Source organism: Pelobates fuscus, chromosome 7, assembly GCF_036172605.1.
Source record: "Pelobates fuscus isolate aPelFus1 chromosome 7, aPelFus1.pri, whole genome shotgun sequence".
In the NCBI taxonomy this organism is placed as follows: domain Eukaryota; kingdom Metazoa; phylum Chordata; class Amphibia; order Anura; family Pelobatidae; genus Pelobates; species Pelobates fuscus.
The window spans coordinates 185,242,167-185,269,941 of NC_086323.1; the positions used below are offsets into that span (position 1 = coordinate 185,242,167).

A 27,775-nucleotide genomic window follows, 5' to 3' on the forward strand; every position below is an offset into this window, starting at 1 on the left:
ACTGTAAATAAATATTCAATTAATATATTTTTTTTAGGATCTAATTTTATTTAGAAATTTACCAGTAGCTGCTGCATTTCCCACCCTAGTCTTATACTCGAGTCAATAAGTTTTCCCAGTATTTTGGGATAAAATTAGGGGCCTCGGCTTATATTCGGGTCGGCTTATACTCGAGTATATACGGTATTTAAATTGGAAAAAAAAAGAAAAAAGACCAATATCTTGTAATATGTTGGAAAAAAAATGAACTAAGTCAATTAAAGCGTTCTTTAATCTTAGTTATCAAGTTATCAAAATGATGAAAATATTTTCCATCATTATTAAAATATGCAACTCCTCTTTACATTTCGAGCTGGAACAATAATTGAGCTATAAATTGTTTCCTATCTATAATTGTTTCCAAGTTCTTGCAATTAGTATCTTCACTGCAATAAGAGAATGGATGGTCAATATTAATTGATCTTTCGGGGGTCTATCCCAATTGAGATGGAGTAAGCCTACTTGTGGACATTTTTTTATTTTAGTATTAAAAAACTCTAGAAAACTATATATTGAGTCCCATAAGCTGGAAATTTTTGGGCAACCCCACCAAATGTGTAACATATCTCCCTCATGCATTAGGCATCTCCAACATAAGGAGGAATTAGATGTAGATATTTTAGCTAATCTCGTTGGTACTAGGTACCACCTATGAAAAACTTTAAAAAATGTTTCAATTAAATTTAAACAATGTATATGTTTTCTAAGTAATTTCATAGGTGTGCACCAATCCTTATCAGTTAATATAATATTGAGTTATTTTTCCTATTGTGTTTTTTTCTTTTACATTTGTATTTTATTGAGTTATTCTCAGCATTATACAACTTTTCCAATATATTTGTTAAAAGTAAAAAAGGAATTAAACATTAATGGGAATATTCAAGGACAGAGGGGTGCATATTGCATATTAGTCCTGTGTATATGTCTGACTCATAAGCACTTGTGCCCAGAGGTCGTAGTGGTGCTAAGCCTTTGCTGGCCGCAGGCATTTTAGAGCAGTCCAGTATCAGTGGATTGGTGTTGGTTCAGTGAGGGTAAGGGCTGGTATCCAAGCCTCTACCACGGCTTCTGCTTCTTGGTGGTAAGTTTTGTTAAACTTTTAAAGGCGTGCTTTGCGTTGTCTCTACATACTGCCTTGCTTGGTGAGGTTGGTGTGTCCTCCAGCTGCGACTGAGGTGACAGGCTCAATTTTTGCAGGAACTGATCGGGGTTGTCTCGGGACGTTAGCGTGAAGCTTTCACCCCCCTTCTCAGCTAGTATTGATCCCTCTGTGCCCCATCGGTACCTGATGGACGAGTCTCAAAGTCTCCTGGCCACTGGTGCCAGCCTTTTTCTCTCTGCTAGAGCCGAGAATGGGATATCTGCAAAAATCACTATTCTGTGGCCTTCATGTGGCACCGTCCCCATCTCTCTGGAGCGCTGCAGTATTTCTGATTTTACCGCTATGTCCCTGGTCACCGCTATGACGTCCCTGGGTGCTTCGGCTGCTTTTCTCACTCTGAACACTGATGTGATCGGTAGAGAGTCAGTGTTGCTTTCGGCGCCCATGGCTGTCAGCATAGTGCGAACCCACAGCAGGAGCTTTGCATTTTCGACCGACTCCGGGATGCCCCTAAGTCGCAGGTTTTTTCTCCTGTGTCGGACTTCCATGGTGGTCACCACTCTATGCAGTTGCTGTACATGTGAGGTGAGTTCTGTTAGCTTAAGTTCCGTAGCCTGAGACTTCTCCTCTCTAACGGTCTCTTTTAGTTCTAGTTCCCGCACCTTTTGGTGGACCACCCCTATTTCGGCCTGTACTTCCCGCAGATCCTGCTTCCATACTTTCCTGATGAGGTCTATTAGGAGGCGTTTTATGTCACCTTTGGTTGAGGGTGACTCATCTTCTTCAGACCCCGACACGATGAAAGCCTCCTCTGAGGAGGGTGGAGGTGAGGTTACTGCGTCCGCCTGCGATGCTTCTGAGTCCTCCGTGTCATATTGGGCCTCAGGCGCCATCTTGGGCGGCTGTTGCGGCACCGGCCGTTCGAAGGAGAGCCGTATATCCGGCTGTCTGGTCGGTTCTTGTCGGTGAGGCTTTTTATTTTTGCGCCCCATGCTCTCTGCTTTGGGGGGTATCTTGTGGAAATTTGTGTTTGTTCGTTGGCTTGAGTCTCTATTCCCTGGGCCGGTACGGAGCTCTCAGGAAAGACGTCCGCTCGGCTTCGTGGTCAGCCACGCCCCCCCTTTCCTATAGTTTTTTTTAGCTGTAGGATAGATATCTGATTAAATGTGTCTAATCAAATCGGTTGCAATAGAACATATTGTTTTGTTTTTTTCTCAAAAATCTAATAAACCAACTTATTTATACTACAATCCTTTCTTAACAAGGAATCATTTAGAAATCATCTTACTCTCATATAAGAAAAGATTTCTGTATCAGAAAGATGAAATTTAGATTTAAGATTATTAAATGGCATCATCTTATTGTTTTGAAGGAGATCTTTAATATAAATTTCTCTTTCAAATCTCCATTTGGAGAGGTTTATGTCTGGAATAGCTCTTTCAATAGGTCGTATATTTGCTCCTTCAATTATCTTTGTTGTTATCTTAAGTAGTTTTTTAATTCGTTGCCATTTTTCGATAAGATGAGATACAATCATAGAATTAATTTGTATTAAATGTCTATTATAATTGGTCTTATCATCCCAGATTATGCGTGATCATCGAACAATCAAGCGTTTCATTCAAAATAGTCAACAGGGTCGCAAGAAGCGTGTGGAAAAACCAAGGCGCAAAATAACTGCCCATGAACTGAGAAAAGTCAAGCGTGCAGCTGCCAAGATGCCACTTGCCACCAGTTTGGCCATATTTCAGAGCTGCAACATCACTGGAGTGCCCAAAAGCACAAGGTGTGCAATACTCAGAGACATGGCCAAGGTAAGAAAGGCTGAAAGACGACCACCACTGAACAAGACACACAAGCTGAAACGTCAAGACTGGGCCAAGAAATATCTCAAGACTGATTTTTCTAAGGTTTTATGGACTGATGAAATGAGAGTGAGTCTTGATGGGCCAGATGGATGGGCCCGTGGCTGGATTGGTAAAGGGCAGAGAGCTCCAGTCCGACTCAGACGCCAGCAAGGTGGAGGTGGAGTACTGGTTTGGGCTGGTATCATCAAAGATGAGCTTGTGGGGCCTTTTCGGGTTGAGGATGGAGTCAAGCTCAACTCCCAGTCCTACTGCCAGTTTCTGGAAGACACCTTCTTCAAGCAGTGGTACAGGAAGAAGTCTGCATCCTTCAAGAAAAACATGATTTTCATGCAGGACAATGCTCCATCACACGCGTCCAAGTACTCCACAGCGTGGCTGGCAGGAAAGGGTATAAAAGAAGAAAATCTAATGACATGGCCTCCTTGTTCACCTGATCTGAACCCCATTGAGAACCTGTGGTCCATCATCAAATGTGAGATTTACAAGGAGGGAAAACAGTACACCTCTCTGAACAGTGTCTGGGAGGCTGTGGTTGCTGCTGCACGCAATGTTGATGGTGAACAGATCAAAACACTGACAGAATCCATGGATGGCAGGCTTTTGAGTGTCCTTGCAAAGAAAGGTGGCTATATTGGTCACTGATTTGTTTTTGTTTTGTTTTTGAATGTCAGAAATGTATATTTGTGAATGTTGAGATGTTATATTGGTTTCACTGGTAAAAATAAATAATTGAAATGGGTATATATTTGTTTTTTGTTAAGTTGCCTAATAATTATGCACAGTAATAGTCACCTGCACACACAGATATCCCCCTAAAATAGCTATAACTAAAAACAAACTAAAAACTACTTCCGAAAATATTCAGCTTTGATATTAATGAGTTTTTTGGGTTCATTGAGAACATGGTTGTTGTTCAATAATAAAATTAATCCTCAAAAATACAACTTGCCTAATAATTCTGCACTCCCTGTATGTGATCACATTACAACAATAGGAGTCTAGGAGCTATCTATCTCACTGAACAAAATTATAAACACACCAGTTTTGGTGTTGCCCCCATTTTTCATAGTGTGTTGTATGTACACACAAACACGCACACACATACGCACGCAAGCACACACGCACACCCTACATATGTATAATTCAAAGCATGTTATAATATAATATGTATGATTTCATAATGAGTGTATTTTGAAATATATGTGTATCTCAAAGTACACTAGAATTCAGCCCCAACTTGTATATAATTGATTTTTAATGTAAGCAGTTATGAGTATCGTTCTTTATTTTTATTTTATTTAACATTGCAATATGAGTAGTTCTCTTTAAGGGTATTTGCTATAAAATATTGGTATATAGCAACCACTATATGAGCACTTATAATTAATAGCTTGTGTATAGTAATTATAGTGATGTAACAGATTTAACCCAGTACCTCTAACTTAGCAATGTTTAAGTATGTATTTAAGAATTCTCTTTGGCACTTTATTCTTATACACTTGGTATCACTTTAAAACTTGGCATTTAGCACTTTTTTGCATGTTTGTACTTTTCAATATATTGGCACTTTAGACTGCCACTTTACTCCTTAGCACCTTAAATATTGGCACTTCACCATAATTCTATCCATAGTAATATTATACTTGTATACTTGTATTTGCTTTATGTACTATGTACTATGGACAACAGAGTTTTTATACATTTCAATTCACTATCATCAATTGCTACATTTTTTTTTTTTTTGTTCGTCCACCTATAACCTCTGGGACCAGTGGCGTACATACCAGGGTCGCGGCTGCGACCGGGCCCGGCCCACCAGGGGGCCCGGCCGCCCCTACGACCCGGTATGTACGCTCTGGGCCAGCCTCTTCTCCTGGGGGGCCCAGGAGCCGGCCACCTCGGGCTACCCGAGGCTGGCCCTGCTTACACCCGACGGCCGGTCAGGCTGGCTGGTGCGCGAGGGAGCACTCTCCCCTGAGTGCTTCCTCTTCAGCTCCCTCGCACACCGCACTGATACAGGAGCCGGAAGATGATGTCATCTTCCGGCGCCGGTATCAGTACGCGGCGCGCGAGGGAGCTGAAGAGGAAGCACTCAGGGGGCAGTGCTCCCTCGCGCACCAGCCAACCTGACCGGCCGCCGGGTGACCGCCCCCCCCAGGAGCCCAGCAGCACCACTGGACCCCAGGGAATCCCCTCAGCACTCCAAAAGGTAGGGAGGCTGGGGGGATTAAATTAAAAAAAAAATGTGTAAGTGTGTGTGAGTGTGTGTGTGAGTGTTAGTGAGTGTGTGTGTTAGTGTGTGTGTGTGTGTGTTAGTGTGTGTGTTAGTGTGTGTTAGTGTGTGTGTGTGAGTGTTAGTGTGTGTTACTGTGTGTTAGTGTGTGTTACTGTGTGTGTGTGTGTGTTAGTGTGTGTGTGTTAGTGTGTGTGTGAGTGTTAGTGTGTGTGTGAGTGTTAGTGAGTGTGTGTGTGTTAGTGAGTGTGTGTTAGTGTGTGTTAGTGTGTGTGTGTGTTTGTTAGTGTGTGTGAGTGTGTGTGTGTGAGTGTATGTGTTAGTGTATGTGTTAGTGTATGTGTTAGTGTGTGTGTGTGTGTGTGTGAGTGTATGTGTTAGTGTCTGTGTGAGTGTGTGTGTTAGTGTCTGTGTGAGTGTGTGTGAGTGTATGTGTTAGTGTGAGTGTGTGTGAGTGTGTTAGTGTGTGTGTGTTAGTGTGTGTGAGTGTTAGTGAGTGTGTGTGTGTGTGTGTGTGTGTTAGTGTGTGTGAGTGTGTGTGTGAGTGTGTGTGTTAGTGTGTGTGTGAGTGTGTGTGTGAGTGTTAGTGTGTGTGTGAGTGTTAGTCTGTGTGTGAGTGTTAGTGTGTGTGTGAGTGTGTGTGTGAGTGTATGTGTTAGTGTGAGTGTGTGTGTGAATGTGTGTGTGTGTGTGAGTGTGAGTGTGTGTGAGTGTTAGTGTGTGTGAGTGTTAGTGTGTGTGTGAGTGTTAGTGTGTGTGTGAGTGTTAGTGTGTGTTAGTCTGTGTGTGTGTGTGTGTGTGTTAGTGTGTGTGTGTGTGTGTTAGTGAGTGTTAGTGAGTGAGTGTGTGTGTGTTAGTGCGTGTGTGTTAGTGTGTGTGTGTGTTAGTGTGTGTGTGTGTGTTAGTGTGTGTGTGTGAGTGTGTGTGTGAGTGTTAGTGTGTGTGTGTGTTAGTGTGTGTGTGTGTTAGTGTGTGTGTGTGTGTGTTAGTGTGTGTGTGTGTGTTAGAGTGTGTGTGTGTCTGCTAGTGAGTGTCAGTGAGTGTGTTACTGTGTGTGTGTGTGTTTGTGTGTGTGTGTTAGTGAGTCTGTTTGATGTCTGTTAGTGAGTGTGTGTTTGTCAGTGAGAGTGTATGTTTTGTAAGTGAGTGTGTATGTATGTCTGCCGCTGAGTGTGTCTTTGTCAGTAAATGTGTGTGTCTGTTAGCTAGTGTGTATGCATTTGTTCGTGAGAGTGTGTGTGTGTGTGTCTTCAGCACTTACCTTTCTCCAGCGCCGGACTCCCATGGCGCTGGGGATCCCTCCGCCTCTCAGCTCCGAATGCGCATGCACGGCAAGAGCCGCGCACGCATTCAAACCGCCCATAGGAAAGCATTACTCAATGCTTTCCTATGGACGTTCAGTGTCTTAAAATGGCGGAAGCGCCTCTAGCGGCTGTCAGTGAGACAGCCACTAGAGGCTGGATTAACCCTCAGTGAAACATAACAGTTTCTCTGAAACTGCTATGCTTTCAGCTGCAGGGTTAAAACTAGAGGGACCTGACACCTAGACCACTTCATTGAGCTGTTGTGATCTGGGTGTCTGTAGTGGTCCTTTAAGTGTGTGTGCATCTGCATGCAGTGGCGTACATACCGCGGTCGCAGCCCTGCAACCCCTGCGACCAGGTGCCCGCCGCCATGTGTTGCTGCCCCGGCCCGCGCAGAGTAAGCGCGAGGGGGGGGGGGGGGGGGCATGGATCAATTTTCGCACCGGGGCCCCATGGGTCATGTGTACGCCACTGTCTGGGACGTTATGTCCCCTTCCACATGAGCTGCTTTATATTACAGCTCTATTTACACGTTTGTGGTCACTTGGTGTCGTTATACATTGCCATGGCGACCTTTTTCTAGTTACCCGCGTTGCCATGACAACAACACTAGCCTCACACGATGACATCGCATATATGGGCAGAGCTGATCACACACATGCACAAACGATCCAGCAGGACGCCAATTTTCATACTCAGCACCTGGGGTGAGTTACCTTTCATTAATTGCATCTCTTATATATATGATATGTTTTTAACATGTATGTGTGATCCTGATGAAAGTCCACAAGATGGACTGAAACGTTGATCTGTTTTAAACCATTGATAGTCGGGGCAATAAAGCTGTAATAATAGTGTAACATAGCATAGTATAACCAATAGACATATCCAAATGACACCAGTCGGTTGTGGTGTGCCGGAACCGACAGAGCAGTAGGCCTGTAATAAAAGTGTGCCCACCTTAGAGGGTGATTTGAATAGAGGGAGTGGTGGGAGGGGTGAATCACCAGACTGTCCACGGTAAAGTGGGAGATGATTGGCTGCCCTTTTAAGGGAATTAAAGCCCCTCCTACAACTACAGGTCAAGGCCTTACATTTGTAGTCGGGGCAATCAAGCCGTATTAATAGTGTAACATAGCATATTATAACCAATAGACAAATTCAAAGGACACCAGTCGGTTGTGGTGTGCCGGAACCGACAGAGCAGTAGGCCTGTAATAAAAGTGGGCAAAAAAGAAGAATACCATACAAAATAATCATATAACAACCATCATTTTTTTGGACAAGTCACGAATTGTATTACCTACTTGTGAATATGTATGTATGTATGTATGTATGTATGTGTGCCTGTCTGTTATAGTGGGCTATAGTAAGTAATAGTAAGTGGGATACCTCGCTCAGCCTTCCTACTGGGCATTGCTATAAGGAAGGTTAACAAAAAAAAAAAGGAAAAAAAAAGTGGGGAGGGGAATTGAGGAGGGGGAGGAGGGGAGCTGACACACACACATGATAAATCATATTATGCGCAAACAGAGAAGTCGTCTGAATATCACCGGAAGAGGAGACCTTTGTTTGATCCTTACAAAAATCGAACCAGATATCAAATATTTAGTCTTGCAGCATCAACCTCAAGGATCTCATTAATCACTAGCAAAGGCAATTTCAATTTACTTTATTGTTGTCTCATTAAACTTTATAAAGTTAAAACATTATAAACATGCATTAACCCTTTCAGGACCGCGGACGGTTCAGGACCGTCAGCGGTAAAACGTGCGTTTGGACCGCTGACGGTCCTGAACCGTCATAGCGGAAAACGGGCTGCAGGAAGCGATCAAAGATCGCTCTTGCCAGTACAATGCTGTAACTATCTGCCAGACATCCCAGGCAGATAGTAACAGCCAATTACGGTGTGTGAGCGATCCGCGATCGCTCACAATTGGCTGCTGTCAAAGTGGGTGTTACAAACACTCACTTTGACAGTGATCTCTGCCCCTCTCTCCTCTGTAGCGTTTTGTGAGGCGAGAGAGACAGAGATCGTGATAGTTTGTTGCAGCAGAGTGTTCCAGAGTATCTAAAGTGAATTAAAAATCAATTTTAACCCCTTCCCTGCCAGATCTGTTTCAGCAGTGCATTTGTACTGTCTGTCTTTTTTTTTTTTTGCCCTTAAAGGGTTAAATTTGTTTTTAAAATATTTGTCTTAGTCTGTCTTAGTCTGTCGTAGTCTGTCGTAGTCAGTCAGTTTCCTTCCCCCAAATCTCCATTAGATTTTTGTGACAGGAGTTAGTTTAGGGATTGCTGTTTAGTCTGTTTTAGTAAAATAAAAATAAAAAAGTATAAAAAAAAATTTGTGTGTTTGTAATTTGTTTTAGTCGTGTGTAAAACATGCAGCGTATGTATAACTTGCAGGAGGCATATGCCTTCTTGGCGTCAGACTCTGACGCCACTGACACTGCGTCAGATTTTGACCCAGGTCAGTTTTCTGACATGTCTAGTCAAGACGACATGTCATCTGTGTGTGAGCCGGCTGAAGAAAGAAGCTGTGCTTCCTCTGCTATGCCAAATGTGGAGGAGGACTGGGTACCTCCACAGTTAGCCGAGACCAACGTCCCCCCTTTTAGTGCCAACGCAGGCATTAATGTTAATGTGGATGGCTTCTCCCCAATGCAGTATGTAGAACTATTTTTAGGGGATACCATCTGGGAGGAGATTGCTTCCCAGACTAACTTGTATGCTACCCAATTTATTGACAACAATCCAGGTAGCTATACAGCCAGGGAGCATGACTGGCATCCCACAGATGTCCCAGAGCTTAAAAAATTCTGGGCTCTTACAATGCTCATGGGGATTATAAAAAAGCCATCGATTCGCTCATACTGGAGCACCAACCCAATAATGTCGAGTCCAGTATTCTCCCAAACCATGCCTAGAGCCAGATACGAGTTACTGCTGAGATTTTTACATTTCAGTGACAATACCCTCTGTCACCCTAGATATCACCCCCAATACGATAGGCTTTATAAAATACGCCCACTGCTAGACCATTTTCAGGACAAATTTTCGGATGTTTATACCCCCCAACAAAATTTATCCATAGATGAATCTCTAATGAAATACAAAGGGAGATTAGGGTTCAGACAATACATCCCCTCAAAGCGCTCTAGGTATGGCATTAAACTGTACAAACTGTGCGAGAGCGAAAGTGGCTACACATTTGCCTTTCGTGTATATGAGGGGAAAGATGGTCAACTGGACCCTCCTGACTGTCCTGACTCCCTGGGGACAAGTGGGGAAACTTGTATGGGACCTACTAAACCCCTTGTTTAATAAAGGTTACCACCTTTATGTGGATAATTTTTATAGTAGTGTCCGTCTATTTAAAACACTTTATGCTTTACAGACACTGGCCTGCGGCACTGCCAGAAAAAATTCCAAAGACTTTCCACGATCTCTCATAGATGCAAAATTAAAAAAAGGCGAATGTAAAGCACTTCGGAAAGCTGAGGTGCTTGCACTAAAATTTAGGGACAGGAAGGATGTCCACATGCTCACCACCATCCATGACGAACGCATGTCCGACGTCTCTGTCCGGGGCAGAGTAGAGTCCAAACCGGTTTGCATCAGGGCGTATAATAAGTACATGGGTGGTGTTGATTTGGCTGATCAGCTGATGCAGCCGTATCTTATTTTACGAAAAACCAAAGCATGGTATAAAAAGGTGGCTATATATCTGATGCAAATAGCAACCCACAACTCATTTTTACTTTTTAAAAAAAAATAATCCAGGGAAAAATCACCTTTCTCCAATTTCAATTGAAAATAATTTCTTTAACAATTTATGGAGATGGACAAGTTCCAACAACGGTGCAAGCTGAGTCCAGACATTTTATTTTTAAGTTACCGCCAACTGCTAGAAAAAAAAAAAACCCAGAAACGTTGCCGGTTCTGTTTTAAAAACGGGAAAAGGACAGACACCCCTTTTCACTGTCCTGATTGCCCTTCGAAACCAGGACTCTGTGTAGGAACATGTTTCAAGCTGTACCACACAGAACAGTTGTAAGAGGTGTTCCTGAATTTTTATTTTATTTTCTGTTTCTTTGGAAAGCAGCCATTTTTTTGTTAGTCAGTTTCCTTCCCCCAAATCTCCATTTAGATTCTATTTGCAGGAGTCAGTTTAAAGATTGCTGCTAAATGTACATTTGCTACCTGCACATTTGGCCTAACAAGTTCTTTTTTTTTGGAAATCTGTTTATTTAAGATAGGGAAAGAGAGAGATTACAGAAAGGATCGGCTCGCAGGCCATCGAAGAGTACAATTACACCATGATGGTGCCGAGGAGGTGTGGTTCAAGATTGGTTGTATCAAGAAAAACATTGTATCTATTAGAGTTGAATTACAATACAACTTTTCATGTTTACGTTTAACTTTAGGCAGAAGCATAGTAAGTTTGAAATAGGTTTCTTAATATGTTGATCGAGGGGTGTCAAGCACCTGGACATACACATTCCTTGGTGATTACCAAACAACACTTTACATTGTGCCAGTACCAGGCTGTGCGGCAGTTTGGATATAATGATGAGGCGTTGCATATATGCCAGAGGGAGTATTAAGTGGGTAGGTGAGTATGTATGCCTACGTTCTCGGTCAGGACAATACAGCAGGTTATCCCTTGAGTCCGAAGTGATGTTGCTATCCTGTGTTCCCTTTACAGTACTTTGTTGTCGGATATTTCAGTGCGATTATATATTGTGAGATAGGAAAGTAGAAAGGTAGAGATAGGGTGAGTTAGGGTGGCCATCGTAGTGAGCCCTCCCCCCAGCTCCCCGGAGCGCACCCCGCGCCCATGTCGGCGCCATGGACTCGGTAAAAGTGAGGGACCTTTGAATGGGTATTGTGTTCTAAGCCTCATGGGGTGTGTGCGTGAGGATCAGGTCGTCGGGACAATGTTGGTTCTGCCAATCCTGGGCGGTGCCCCTATTGCTGTGGAGGTCCTGTCACCCATATAGTCAGTGGTGCGGAGTGTTAATTGTCATTTGGGTCACAGTCTTCCCCCTCTTACAGGAGGTCTATCGCCCAGTAACTTGGTATGCGAACCACGGTTGCCACCTTTCCGCGTGCCTGGTTCCCCTACCCGCTAGGGACGCCTGTAGTGCTTCCGCCAGTTGTATGTCTCCGATCCTGTGCAGCCATTCCTCAACCGTGGGAACCTCAGTCCGCTTCCAGTACGCAGGTATGAGGGCTTTAGCTGCATTCAGTAGGTGACGTAGGATGGACTTCTTATAGCCAGAGATAGACCGAGTGGTGATATGTAGGAGGGTCAGTTCCCTGGACCATTCCGTGTCGTCTCCCAGCATCGTTTTGATTTCAGACTTGATACTGTTCCAATATGGGGTGATGAGTCGACAGTCCTACCAGATGTGCACGATCGTACCCCTCTCCTCTTGACATCTCCAGCATGTGGGGGGTGTCGTCGGGAATATCCTGTGTAATGCGACTGGTGTTCTATACCACATGGATAATAACTTATAGTTGACTGCCTGATAATGGGAGCTGGAGGAGCTCTTGTATTGCCAGAGGAGTGCTGTGTCCCACTGTGGTTGCGAGATCGGGCTCTCCAGTTGTTGTTCCCATAGTCTCCTGAATGTGTTATTTGACGTGGTGCTTCCTCCCAGCAGGTGTTGATAGAGTAGTGATACTGCCTTGCCGAGCGTGTCTCCCCGATGACATAGGTCTTCAAACCACGTAAGATCCCTGTGAAGGCGTTCCTTATGCGGGAGAGACCCGTAATAGTGTGTCAGTTGTAAATAGCGAAGAGATGCCATAGGTGAATTAGGTCTATCGGCCAGTAATGCGCGGAGGGGCCGAACAGTGCCCCCATGGAGGACCGTTCTAATCGGAACGTAGTCCTGTTCTTCCAGGAATATCCAGGCCTTGGCTGGGATGCCACCAGCTAGGTTTGAGTTGGGAACTATTGGGAGAAGAGGACTAGGGATCGGGGACACGTGCGTAGTTTTGCGTAGCGAGTCCCATGCCTTCAAAGTCTGTGTCGTCGGAGTCTCTATTCCTTCTCCAGTGCGACTACCTGTTCCTCCTTGCCATACTGCCGCTTTAAGTGTGGCAGGTGATTCCCCATTGTTCAGAGTAACCCATTGCTTTGGATAGTCAGCTACATGCCACTCTAGAATTCGTTGCAGAGTGGAGGCTTGATGATAGCGTTTGAAGTCCGGGAGTGCCAGGCCACCTCTAAGTCTGGGTAGGCAGAGAGTGTCGTAGCGTATTCTAGATCTCTCCCCTCTCCAGACATAACGGATAACTGTGGATTTTAAGGTGGAAAAGAAATTATTCGGTGGCGTCAGGGGTACTGTTTGGAACAGGTAGAAAAGTCTCGGGAGCATATTCATCTTTAGCACTGCGACTCTTCCGTGCCAGGTGACGTGTGGGTACGCCCATTTATCCAAATCTGAGATAACCCTTCGCAGGATAGTGGCAAAATTATGGCGATAAAGCTCCTGGGGGTTCGTGGTGATCCATATGCCAAGATATTTCATCCTCTCCGTGCACCAACGAAATGGGAAGATAGTTCCCAGTTCCTCGTATTCTTCCGGTCGAAAAAAAAGAAGGTCATCCGCATATGCGGCCACCTTATGTTCTGTCCCCATCCAGGTATATCCCGAGATGTCCGGGTGGTGGCGGATCGCGTGCAGTAGTGGTTCCAGGGTCATTGCAAATAGGAGCGGCGACAGGGGGCATCCCTGTCTAGTCCCGTTCCGAATTTCAAAGCTGGAAGTTAGAGCCCCGTTCACTCGGACGGCAGCATGCGGTTTATCGTATATGGCTGTGATCCACGCCATCATATTGTGTCCCAATCCCATGACCCGTAGGGTTTCCATCATGTACGACCAGTTGACACAGTCGAAAGCCTTTTCGGCGTCCGTGGAAAGAAGCAGGATTTTATCCCGTGTCTCCCGTGCTGGACGGAGAATAGGCGCAGCGTACTATCTCGTGCCTTCCTCCCCGGGATAAACCCCGTCTGGTCTGCGTGGATCAGGCTCGGCAGTACCCGTTGCAGTCTAGTGGCCAGGATCTTTGTAAGCAGTTTTGTATCCACATTCAGCAGGGATATGGGTCGATAGCTGCCACATTGCTCTGGGTCTTTTCCCGGTTTGAGGAGGACCGTGATAGTAGCAGCCAGAGACTCCGCTCCAAAGCGTCTCCCATCCGTGACGGTGTTAACAGCAGTAGTCAGCCGAGGCAGGAGGATTGAGGAGAAGAGCTTGTAATACCCTACAGAAAATCCGTCGGGGCCCGGTGCTTTGCCTGTTTTGGTGGTCTTCAGGGCTGCGGCCATTTCTTCAGTGCTAATTGGTTCATCCAGCATATTCGCCGTTTCTGGAGACACTCGTCTGTCTACGTTGTCGTGTAAGTAGTCTTGAATGAGCGTGGTGGGCTGGCGTCCCGATGTTGTGTTGTCAGGGCCCGGGATGTTGTAGAGGGCGCCATAGTAACATCGGAATTCGTTGGCTATGTCCTCGGGGAATTGGGACAGTTTTCCGGACTGTAAACGGATTTTATGTATCCGTGTGCGAGGGGTGTCTCCTTTCAGGATGCGGGCGAGATATTTGCCGCCTTTGTTGGCGTGGATATAGAAGAAATTCTTGGAATGCTGTAGCGAGCGGTGGTATCGTTTCGTAAGGAGTTCCTTCAGGCGGCGTCGGGCTTCCGTCAGGTCCTGTCGAATCGAGGCTAGTGGAGTTTGTTTATGTTGAAGTTCTAGCCTCGAGATGGTTTTATATACATCCGTAATTTCCTGCATGGTCGCCTTGCGTCGGCGGGAGGCTATTTTTATAAGGATGCCACGTATGGTACTCTTGTGTGCCTCCCAGAGTGTGATTGGAGAGGTATCCGTCACGTCGTTTTCCTGGAAGTAAAGGTCAAGGGCCTGTTTGATCTCAGTTTCCACCGCAGGGTCCTGGAGTAAGGTTTCATTCAGAGGCCAGGTCCACTGTGCCGGTTTGAACAGCGGGGAGTCCAGCTCCACCGTAACCGGGCCGTGGTCTGACCATGTGGCGGGGCCGATCTCGGCCGTCCTCAGTCGTGGCAAGCCTTCCTGTTGAAGCAGGATGTAATCGATCCGCGCAATAGCGACTGTGGAGCGCAGAGTAGTGGGTGTAGTCCTTGACATCTGGGTTGAGTGCTCTCCAACAGTCCACCAGTCCCAAATCACTCATCGACTTACGTATCGCACGAATGCTAGATATTGGTAAGGAACTACGTCGACGTGTCCATCTGAGGGTCCAGTGGAGTGTTAAGGTCACCCCCCACAACCAGCGTACCTTCCGAGAATTCGCTCAGTTTGCTCATTGTTCTGCGCATAAAACGCGCCTGATTCTTGTTGGGCACATATATAGAAGCCAGGGTGTAAATTCTGTCTGCTATCGTGCCTTTTAGGAAGAGAAACCTCCCCAGTTTGTCGGTTACTTTGTCCAGTTCTTGGAAGTCCAGGTCGGCTGCAAGGATAATGGCAACTCCTGCTCTACGGGCCGTGGGGTGGTTGTTGAAGAAGTTGTCGGGGTATTGCCGGTTTCGGAGTTTAGGTGCAGATCCTTCGAGGAAGTGGGTTTCCTGGAGCATTGCTATGGAGATCCGCTGTTTCCTCAATTCCCGAAGCAGGTGAGTGCGGCGTTCGGGTACGTTAAGGCCTCAACAGTTGAGGGTCACAACACGAAGCGGAGCACTGAGGTACGCCTGTGTCCTGTCGTTTTTTGGGCCAGGGCACGCGGAGGTTTCTGCATTAGTTCCCATACCAGTTATCCAGATGTCTCCGTACACTATCTAGCTGGCCCCTGGTGGTCAGGCTATTGTGCAATTAAGGGGGCAGTAGGCTAAACGGTGTGTAAGTCCCGGTTATGCAGGGTACTCGCTCCGTGGGGAATGTTGCGTTGAGTCGGTAGGCGTGTAGGGACGTGGGGCAATGTACGTCGTCGGTGTCTAGTGAGGTCAGGGTGGGTAAAATAGCGAGTATGGCGAGCCTCCCAGCGTGAGGGGTGCGTCCCTAGAGCCAAGGAGAGGGTGACACAGGGACGCCGAAGTAAAGGTACAGAGTATAGAGAGCAGAGAGTGAATAGATTAAAAAAGTGGGGGGTTAAGTGAGTCCCCAAGTAGAGGTGACCCCGAGAGGTGGGGTAAGAGAGGTGTTCACCTCAGTCCTCCTCCGAGAAGAGGAGGGAGTAGCTGTGCGACGAGAAGAGATGCCCGGGATCACCCAGGTAACCAGACCAGGGGGTGAGCCAACGGGGAGCTCCCTCGCCCAGACCTATGCGCGGCCCGTAATGGGGGTCAGTGGCCCTACCTCGGCCCGTAGTGGACCAGAAGCAATAGTGTGGTGTCTGTGTAAGGTCAGATAACTCCTCTCTGCCGGCTTCACAGCCTGGTGCCTTAATCTATACATGGAATGCCAAACATGGAAACATAAATACATATAAATAGGGTAACAAAATAACCCAAGAAACAGTAGTCAGAGCCCATCCGACCTTCTCCAGAAGGAGTCCCGTCCCCCCGCCTCCCCCAACCCGTGGAGAGCCCTCACGGCAGCTAAGCAAGAGGAAACAATGGTTAGGCATTTGCAGCACACATATCATACATATATGCATGGGATAATGTGATTGGTACAATGGTATACACAAAGCTGTAGCGATAACACGTAGAACGACATCAATATAATTCTTAGCTAACCCTCTCTAGGTTACTGGGGGGTGACATGAGTCTCTAAAGCATGGCTAGGGCGTGTCTCCTCTAAGTCTCGGCCCTATTAACCTACAAAGATATCCAGGACATGCATTCCTGTCTACGTCAGTGGAAGTGGTAGAGCGTGATCCGTAAACTATACATGAAATGCCAAACATGGAAATATAACTGCGTATAAATAGGGTAACAAGATAACCCAAGGAACCGTGGTCAGAGCCCATCCGACTTGCCCCAGCTGGGGCCCAGTCCCCCGCCCCCCCCAACCCGGGGATAGCCCCCACGGCAGCTAAGCAAAAGAAAACAATGGTTAAGCATTTGCAACACACGTAGTATACATATATGCAGGGGGTAATGTGATTATTGCAATGGTATACACATAGCTGTAGCGATAACACATAACAACATCAATATATTTCCCAACTAACCCTCTCTAGGCTACTGGGAGGTAGCATGTGTCCCCGAAACATGGCTTGAGTGTGACTTTTCTACGTCTCGGCCTTATTCACCTGCATGGTTATCCAGGACACGCACTCATACCTATGTCAGTGGAAGTGGTAGAGCGTGACCCTCCCATCCCTGTGTGTGGTAGGTTGGTTGTCCACTAGCCAGCGTGGGGTATGATGTGTACCATCCCCCCCCCCCGTTCCCATGTGGTAGAGCGAGAGTAACGTGTGGTGGGGCAGTGCGACCTATCCGGTGAGTGCCTGTTGGAACATATGGAGGGGCAATGTGTAGGGCTACGGGTGTAATCTGGTCCCTGAGTGTCATGCGGGCCCTGTGGCCATATAGGTGGAGTACCAAATAAGTATGCAAACGGGACCGAGTATATCCAGTGTCCTGTATGGAGGGGCATTGCCCCGTACCGTATGTCCACGTTGAGCATCTGAATAGGTGATGGTGCGGAGTGGGGAGTCCAGGGCTGCAATCAGTGAAAGCGTATGTGTCCCAAACAAAAAAGGGGGTTGCAGCGTGCGGGTAGTTACATGCCCCAGGGTAAGTATGTTCCCAAATAAACCTATTCAAGTATCTCGCTGTATCGCTGTGAACAAATTAACCCGCAGGATGTTGTCCGTGTCGTAGAGTATGTGCCCCCCGTTATCCCCCCTCCCAAATTCTATATATATACTTAACGTTTGGTAAACGGATGCTCAGGTCCCGGATCACAGTAGAAGAAATAACCCAATTGGTACCTCCTCGTTGCCAGGCCGGATAAGTCCCCAGGTTCAGCAATAGGAAGGTGCAAGTGGTCTAAGTAGGTGTCGTGAAAGATAGGGAGCGCGGAGGGTCCCCAGGCAGGAGTGAGAGTCAGGGGGACACATCCAGGGGGTAGTGGGTATACCCCTTACTCCGGCGCCTCCGGGTTGTTGCGCCTGCGTTGTGCTGGGCCTTGCGGTGGTTCTCTATCTCGCCTCCTATGTGCCCTGTGCTGTTGAGGTCTCCCTCCTAGCGGGCCTAGGACCCAGTCAGGAGTCGGGATATGCGGCAAGTTCATTTCTTCCAGGAATCTCGGGATCTCCTCGGGCCAACGGACTGAGGCCCAGCCATTCCGGTGACGGGCCAGTAAGGCAAAGGGGTAGCCCCACTTATATTGGATATTGCGTTCCTGCAGGGCTGCTGTTATAGGTTTCAGTGCTCGCCTGGCCTCTAGAGTGATGGGCGAGAGGTCATTAAAGAGGGAAACTTGCGCGCCCCTATAGTCCCAGGTACGGCGGGATCTGGCCGCCTGCATGATGGCATCTTTGTCCCGGAAGGAGCTGAGGCAGCATATAATGTCCCTTGGGGTGCCGTCTGCTAACTTGGGGCGTAGTGCTCTGTGTACTCGTTCGTATCTGAATGTGAGCGGAGCGCCCTCTCCCAGAATCATATGGAAGAGGTAATTTAGGGTAGTTTCAGGGTTTTCCTCACCTTCAGGTTCAGGGACCCCGCGGACCCTAATGTTACACCTCCTCCCTCTATTGTCTAGGTCTTCCATTGTCCTCCTCATGTGTAATAGTAGCTCCCCTTGGCGTGCTAGGGCCATATCAGTCGCCTGTAGCCTCGTGGCTTGTGTGTCTTGGGAGTGCTCTAGGTTTTGTATTTGGCCCGTGTGTGCATTTACCTCTGCCCGGACACCTGCTATCTCTGCCCGTAGTGCATCTTGGATGGACGTGGTGTGCACTAGGAGGTCAGCTTTTGTGACCATAGCAGCAGCCATAGATCTGATTTCCTCTCCGATCTGCTCCAGTGTAGTGCCACGAGGTTCCCTGGAGGACGGCTCCGTCGGCGCCATCTTGGATCCGCTCGCCTCCTCGCACATGTCGGCCGAGCTTTGGAGAAATCCATCCATCGGGCCGTGAGTGTGCCCGGATTGGGAGCCCCTCGGGGTCTGGGGGGTGTCGGTACGTCGGTGGCGTCCCATGTATGCTGATGGGATCGGATTGAAGGCTGTGTTTTACGCCGGCGGGTCGGAGCTCACTCACTATGCTGCCATCTCGTTCCGAGTCCAGGCCACGCCCCCCGCCTAACAAGTTTTCTGGCAGTAACACATAACCAGCTGTCCAAAACCAGATGACGTGTGCATAAAAACCAGAATAAAGAAAATACCACTACACTTTCTTTGGGGGGCAAAATGGTTGGGGGAAAGAAGTCAAAACACCCCATCCTCTATAACATTTGATGTCTACTTTATAAAAATATATACTATACATATTGGCATGATGGTAACATTAACTGGGGGGTACAAAAATATGTCAAACTGAAGATAGACCAAGCATACCTATATATCAAGTTGAAAAACTGACATGTACAAGTTCTGATTGTTGCCTTTTGGCCCCCAAACAACCCGGCAACCATATACATGGGGGGTATCACTGTACTCAAGAGATGTTGCTGAACATATTGGGCAGTGTTTGGCAGTGACACATAACAGGATCTGTTAATTCATGCCTAAAGTACAATGTGTGTGACAAAGAAACAAAAAAGATTATCCAAAAGTTTGACAAAGGCTGGTGGTAGAATTCAGTGCATGAAAAGTGTTAAAATACCACCATTTAAAATGCCCTGGGTTGTCTACTTTTCAAAAATATATGGTTTGATGGGGGTAAAATACATTGGCTCAAATGGGACATGGGCGCAGGTTGATTACATGTCAAAATTCCAAGTTGGGAAACTGATAAGCGCACCTGCCAAACGTGGCCTTTTAGCCCCCAAAGAACCCGACAAGCCTATGCATGGGTGGTATCACTGTATTCAGGAGATCTTGCTGAACACATATTGGGGTGTTGTTTGGCAGTGACACATAACAGGATCTGATAATTCATGCCTAAAGTACAAGGTGTGTGAAATAAACTGAAAAAAAATTACTAACTCAATGTTTGACAAAGCCTGGTGGTAGAATTAGTGCATGGAAAGTGTAAAAATTCCACCATGTGAAATACCCTAGGGTGTCTACTTTTCAAAAATATATGGTTTGATGGGGGTAAAATACATTGGCCGGCTTCAAAAATGTCCCAAATAGGACATGCATGCAGGTTGACTACATGTCAAAATTCCGAGCTGGGAAACTGATATGCGCACCTGCAAAATGTGGCCTTTTAGCCCCCAAGCAACCCAAAACACCTATACATGGGGGGTATCCCTGTACTCGAGAGATGTTGCTGAACACATATTGGGGTGTTGTTTGGTAGTGACACCTAACAAAATAAGTGAATTAATACCTGAATTGCAATTTATGTGAAAAAATAAAAAAAATAAACTACTTTATGCAAAGTTTGACAAAGGTTTATGGTAAAATGGCTGCATAGAAAGTATCAAAATATTCTTAGACGAATACCCTGGGTTATCTAGTTTAAGAAAAATATATACATGTGGGGTGTTTTTTGGAGATTTATGACATAACAGTGTTACAATGTCACTATTGATACATTTGAAAAATGTAAATTTTGAAACCGCAATTTCCTACTTGTACTTATAGCCCTATAACTTGCAAATAAAAGCAAAAAAACACGTAAACATTGGGTGTTTTTAAACTAAGGACAAAATGTTTAATCTATTTAGCAGTTTGTTTCATTCGATTTTGTAGATCAGTAAAATATTTTTTAAGTAGAAGTCAAAAAACACGTTTTTTTGGTTTTTTTTCACCATATTTTACTATTTTTTTAAAATTAAATTATATGACATGATAAAAATAATAGTATGTAAAGAAAGCCCTTTTTGTCCTGAAAAAAACAATATATAATTTGTATCGTAACAGTAAATGAGAGCGGAAAATTACAGCTAAACACAAACACCACAAAAGTGTTAAAATAGCTCTGGTCCTTAACGTACAAACATCGCAAAAACAGTCCGGTCCTGAAGGGGTTAAGTAGAAATAAAAAGAAATGTACGTACATTTTTTTTTTTTTTTTTTTTTTTTTAAACACCCTCCTTTCTAAAAAAAAAAAATATTCTGCACTTGCGCGAAAACTGGTGGCGGTAAGGAAATTTTTTTCAACCAAAAAGACGCATTAGTGGACGGTAAGTAGAAAAAGGTTGACTACCACTGGTCTAAGGTGTCTGGATATCAGTCGTTCCCAGGTATTCAGTGGTAATTATATTCTGAGTGGTAAATGCATGGGACGTAAGAACCCATAGCATGTTAGATGTATGGCCGTTTGATTGTCGTATGGTCATGCGCTGAACATGAGCTGAATCTACTAAGTTGGATAGTGAATGAATATGCCGTGTGGATGGGTAGCCTTTGAGATGGTATGTGTGTCTTGGATTTGAATCCCTTTCAGTAGGAGTTTATCAGATAAGATGAAAAGGAATCCTGTATTGTTGGGGTGTTGTAGGAGCATGTGAAGTTGGATATCCATAAGGTACCATTTAATTGTGTTAAATGATAATTTAAGTAAAGGAGGCAAAAAAAAGTAAACCCCAAAATAGATTCCATAGCAAACATGACAAGAACTTATAACACAACTATAGCCATAGTGAAAAATATGTGAACACCCCATCGTATAATTACCTAGTGTTGACTGAAAGTGCAAGGTGAGACACGGAACGTGCAAGGGTAAACCATACATTTATTCCATGAGCACGTCTCGGAATGGCGGTGCAGGTTAGCTAGCCTGGTAGAGGTGGGCAGTGTTTGGCCAAAAGCCTGAACCGAAACCCACAGAAGTGGTCAGCAGAGATGTTCGGAAAAAACGGTACATGAATACATGTGATAAGATTTGCAAGTGGCAACCCATGTGAGTTCCCTCAACCATCTCCTGATGATCAGAGACGAAGATCGGCCCATATGCACAATGCTGGGTGTAAGTGAATAACATCCGACAGAGTGACCGGACCATATAGGTCCCCAGGCAATGGCAGCTGTCATGATCGGACATCATTCAAATTAGGCCGAAGTAGAGGAGGAGCCGGGTCGGTTGCCAGTAGAGTTCAATCCATGTCCTGGGAAAGGCCAGCTGGCATGTGGATTGAGTTAAGTAGGATCCCCAAATTGTGTGCCGTTATCAAGACCTAAGGCCTTGTGAGGAGAGACTGGGGTAGCCAGGGACTCAAAAGCCAACATGGGTGTAAGACAGCTAGGGGGGGTGCCTTGTTCTCAACCATGGGGAATTGTACGGGTAGAAACAACAGACTGACATCAGTACATATTAAGCCATAACCAACACACACTATGAGGGGCCGCTCTTGGAGCTAAAAGTAAGGCGTGGAAAAATTAAAGCCCCAGTCACTTAAATGCAGTGTAGATGCCATAGTGAAGGGTGAATGGGAAGTTAAAACATAGACAATGTCAGTTTTAGAGCCAAGTGCCTGTACCAGTCACCAGGATGGCCCAAATGGCATAGATGATAGCGGCATATAGCAAGGAAAGTTTGTCAGAGGGTGTGAGGGAATGATGACTGGGGATAGTGGATAAGTCTATGATTGGTCTGGGTTTAAACAAAGTGTTTCCCGTGGCCCCCATATGGGGTTGGTTTTCCCCAATGTAAAAAGGAGGAGAACCAAAACCACCCCACAACCCTCAAACTATTCTGTCCTCACAACTGTACACATTAACCCTCATCCTGTTAAAGCGGTTGCAAATAATTGCATTCTAGTGTCCCAGTGTCAAAATGTACAAAACCCATATGAACCCCTGAATCAGCCTTTGCTGATAAATTTTAACCAAATGCCATGAGGGATGGCCTTGTAAAAGTGTAACCAATAATGTGATGCTGATGCCAGTGTGGTGAGGCTTTAGAGAAACTCTTTTCGGACACATAGATTTAGCAAGAGCCTGGAATAAAGAGAACAAAACGTGTAACAACCAACCCGAACTAGAGCCACCAGTTCCACCGGAACTTGATACATGACAGACAATATATATGGAACATAATCATTATAAGTGAGACAAAGGGACCGGATACTGGCAGGCTAGCTAGATGCCAAGCGGCGAAGAATTTAGCTAACATAACGTGACCGATAAATCCCTACTAATTAGCAAGCAGCGTGAGAGGCTCTAACTATGAGTTGGCCCAAGGAGATTTTGAGGCCCCTGAAACATTGTGGCGGGGTGTTGGCCTCTCGGTGGCAACTAAAGCATAAGATAGAATGGGAGTGACATGGAAGGCCCTCCCTATGCAAGTGCAGGGTGATATCTGTGAAGGAATCTATATTTCACCTAGATTTATAGAAAGGCATATGCCATTTAACACCTGGTATGTGTTGTGTGCAACCAAAAAAAAAAACAAAAAAACTGATTAGTTATGGGCACCTGGGGTGGAGCATTTGGAGAGCAGGGTGGGGCAGTGCTCCACTCCACTCCTTATCGTTTTTTTGAGAGGCATAAGTCCAGAACAGGTATCCAGGCTGTCTCCAAACTATTGCCCAGCTGGAGGCAGCAGTGGGGATACAATCCCTCCCCTGCTAGGCAGGTAGGGGGGCTGCTGGTTTCCTACCTAAAAGCAGGTAGGAGAGACTCCTCCTGTGAGAAAGTTGGAAAGCAGCAGGCTGGCTTGGAGCACTGGAAGTGCCGAGATTCAAGAGTAAAGGTGACTGAGCACTGGGCTGCAGGAAAAGTTTACAGTCAAGTTGACTGAGCACTGGGCTGCAGGAAAAGTTAACATGGAAAAAGGTTGGTGAAACCTACTTTTTTGTTAGTTTAGAACCCTTGGTAGATAGGGAATAATAATGTTAGTTTGTGCTCAGACGAGCTAGGATTTGATTTAAAAGGGAACTCTTGTGTTATTTCGCGTTGTGTTGCTGCAATCTGAATGGACATTTAAATACAGGGCCTGAATTAAATTGCAACCAAGAAACCAAGAATAAGGTAGAAATACAAGTAATATAGGGGGAAAAAAACAAACAAAAAAAAAAACACAGCTGCACATAGTACAGAAGCACAGCAAGAACAAACAGCAAAGTGTATTAAAAATAATACAGAAACAACCTCAACAAAGGCTATATAAACATAAAGTAATGGAGAAGAGTAATACTCTGACCTGTCTGCTTGATAGAGCAGCACAGAAAGAGAAAGTGATGAGGTCACTATGTCTTATGTACATCCTACTCTCTTGTTATTGGTTCTTTTTTCTATATGTTTCTTTGCTGTTGTGTGGAGCTAGTAAAGAGAGATTATGCAAAATACGAAGCCTCCTGTCATGTTGTAAAATTTGCTAATTATTAGTTTATGGGATTTTTTTTTTAATTTTATTTATAAATGAATAGAAATGTTTTTAACAGTATTGACAAATTTGGAAAGCTTATATTAGGTTATAATAGCTTATACAATAAAGCAACACGGGTAAGAGATACATTTAACTTTACAACATACTGTTAAACTATCAGTTGCCTCTGTCAATGGATTTAGCATCTGCATATTTATTAATGTATGTGTTCTGTAAGAGCATAGCTAGTAGAATGTCTGGCATCAAGCATATAATAAGGTCTGTTTTGATACAGCAAGTTGTTGTGCTAAGTATTAAAATTATAACTTTCAAAAACCCTTACAAAAACATTATATATATATATATATATATATATATATATATATATATATATATATATATATATATATATCTTAAGATCTTAAGTACCTGTGTATTTGTAGGTAGGTTTTTGTAAGGGTTTTCACAACCGTTCCTCGTAATTTATCTTTGCATGACACACACTACATATGTAGGCCATTTTTATTACATACTAAGTACATGTTATACCTCCAATAACCGTGGTCTTGACTCAATGATGTGACCATCCTTGTCAGTAGCTGTAGCAGTGAGGCTGGTCTGGCCAATGGCTTCGCCGTGGACATCAAACACGATAGTGTAATTATCAGCTTTCTGTGACAGAGCTCTAGAGGATATCATACAAGGATTTAGGCGATAAAATCTCAAACAACTTTAAATAATTGACATGGGTTGACAGATAGTTGTAAAATTGATGAGCATATCATGGTTTAGGCCAGCACTCTTGAAACATAAGCACAAAACTTATTTTTTATACGGAGACATTTCAGTTTAAAACCTAAACATTCATCAATGAAAACAAAGTCCACATGTATAAATAAATAAATAACTGCATAAAAATAAATAAATACACAAATAAATGCATTTAACATATATACATACATACACGTTGTGGAGAAAACTATTAAACCAATTTGTGTTAGTAAAATGCCTATTTACTCAGCATTATTCAACTTTATATGTGATTTACCTAAAATGGCCGCTAGGGAGTTTACCTTTAACATCGACTAACACCCTTACTAACAAGATGGCGCTGGAATCTGGGGGAGACCTCCAAGATACCAGTGACATCACACCCGGTAGGAAGAGCAATAAATGAACCACTTAACACCTAACCAATTATCAATGTATTATTTCATGTTATCTCTGACAAAGCATATGATGTAATTTTGCTTTATAAGGGGCATGCCAGCCCCTCTGAATAAACTTTCCTCAAGTATTTCATTAACCCGAAACCTGTGTCTGGTGTGAATTACTTTAGGAGCGTGCACGCACTACTTCTTTAATGTGGCCCCGGCAGATACTCAAGATAATCAATTTGATTGATTCCACATCATTATATTCCGAAAGGAATAGTACGTGCAAGTCTAAATCAATCTGTTTTCTCTGTAACTTTAAAAGTTGGATATATATATATATATATATATATCTTTGCAGGTTACACTATATGGTAATTCAGTACTGGATTGCACCCAAAGTATTGCCTGTGCATCCTCTTGAGTAAAGTGGAGGGTTTCCGCTTAAAAAGCTAAAAGGATCCCCCGTGGGTTTCGTATTATGAATATCCCCTAGATAGGGAGGACAAAAGCAAAAGTATGCCAAGATTGGATATCAGTCCTTAATAAAGCATCATTGGATCTCATGTTGATCATAATACAGGATGTGAAAATGGAGTTGGAAAATATCACACGCAAAATAACAGAAGTTGAGACTGAACATGCAATACTATTAGCTACACCAGATGGTATAAGATTGCTGGATAAATTAAGAGAAGAATTGTTAAAATAAAAAAATGATCTCATCAGATTTAAAAAACAAAAATTTGAGTATGTTCAACGGGATTACATGGAACATCGGGTTTATAAGTGGCTAAGTGGGGAGCATCATAGGAGACCTTGCAAGAAAATCATACGCCCGAAGAATTATACAATTGATGTTACATTGGCAGAGTCGGCATCAGATGTAGAACAACAAAATGACGATGAGACTTTTTTTAGAAATGACTTGTATGGGAACTACGACAAGAAGCAGAGGCGCAGACGGCATAGGACAAGGAGAGGTCACAAGGGGAAAATATGTAGCTCGTGGAAAACCACCACTGAGAAAGTAGTGCCAGTGTTTAATTAATCTGTCACATCGTAATTTACATGAAAAGGAAATTGAGTTCCTTAAATTAGGACTCTCATTCGTACCCACAGCTAGACCCAATACATTTACATGGAATGTGGAACTGTTCAACTTTGGCAGAAATGTACGCCTTAAAGATTATTTTAACAAGCCACAAATACAGCAACAAAGAAACCAAAATGAAAAAGAAGCTAAGATACAACTTAAACCAAGGTCCAATTTTGATCCACCAAATATTAGGGCCAATATCAGAACATTCTTGTCTACGGTCCAAACGGAAATAATAGAAGAAATTAAACATCCATGCCACACACGAAATAATTTAAGCAAAGAACAACGACAACTACTAGAAAATTTGGCACAGGACACATCTATCGTAATATGCCCCGCGGATAAAGGCAGGGGTATAGTTATCATGGATTATTAGAAATATGCAGTAGAAGTAAAAAGACAACTACAAGACAAGAGCACGTATAGACCACTAAAGGATGACCCTACGAGGGAAATACAAGCGAGAATAGAAGAAGTCCTAAATATGGGGTTAAGAGCTAATTATATAGACCAGAATCTATACCTATATTTGATACAAAAACATCCGAGGATGCCTATCATACATACAATACCAAAAATACACAAAAGCCAAACAGACCCTCCGGGACGCCCTGTCCAGCCATAGGAGGAGTTTTACAACCAATAGGAACATGGCTGGATGCTATGTTTAAAGATACAGTTCAAAACTTACATACATGTATTAAGGATACCCCTTCACTACTAGCAACTCTTGAACAACTATATATAGAGGAAGAACTACCAGTGCTATTGCGATGGATGTCAGTAGCCTCTATACCATCATCCCACATGATGGTGTTATAGAGGCTAAGCGACAAGTCCTGTGTGCCTCATCAAAATATGAAGGTCCTCCCATAGAATACACACTGGAATTACTGGAAGTAGCGTTCAAAAACAACTATTTTCGTTTTGAACAACAGTGGTACATGCATATATCGGGAACATCCATGGGAGCAGCTATGGCGCCAATGTATGCAAACGCGTACATGTACATCTTTGAAACAGAATATATATTGAAACCGTTTAAACAAAATGTTATAAAATATTTTCACTTCATAGATGATATTTTGATAATATGACGAGGTACCAGAATACAGGCCCAAGAAATGGTGGAATATATTAACCAACTACCGACACCGATACAGATGACAGCCAATGTGAGCACAGAGAAAGTACAATTTTTGGATGAGTTATCCGTGGAAGATCACAAAATTGTTTACAGTCTCTACTCCAAGCCTACGGATAGGAACACTATACTACATTATACTAGTGCACATCCAACAAATTTGAAAAAAGTCCATACCTAGAGCTCAATTTCTCAGGGTTATGAGAAACAACTCAAAAGAAACAATAAAACAGCAACAAATATTGGAAATGAAGCTGAAATAGTTAAAGAGTCTTAAATAGAGCGTTGGAGGAAGCAAAGAAAAATACGACCACGCCACAAGACATCGCTACAAGCCCCAAATTAGTTTTTTCCTATGACGTTTCATAACAAATCACAGACAATATCTAACATTGTGAAGAGAAATTGGAACATGTTAGCATGTGATAATAGCTTACCGTAATAATTCAAAGAACTGCCAAAATTATCG

At 44.2% G+C, this 27,775-nt stretch overlaps 1 protein-coding gene across 1 annotated transcript in view; it reads right to left on the reverse strand.

Moving 5' to 3' along the window:
• NUP210 (nucleoporin 210) overlaps positions 1-27,775 on the reverse strand; it is a 657,387-nt gene that overhangs the window by 270,401 nt on the left and 359,211 nt on the right. The window contains exon 23 of the mRNA XM_063426963.1: positions 24,456-24,591. Coding sequence (XP_063283033.1) covers positions 24,456-24,591 — 136 coding nt within the window. The remainder of the gene's footprint in view (positions 1-24,455; positions 24,592-27,775) is intronic.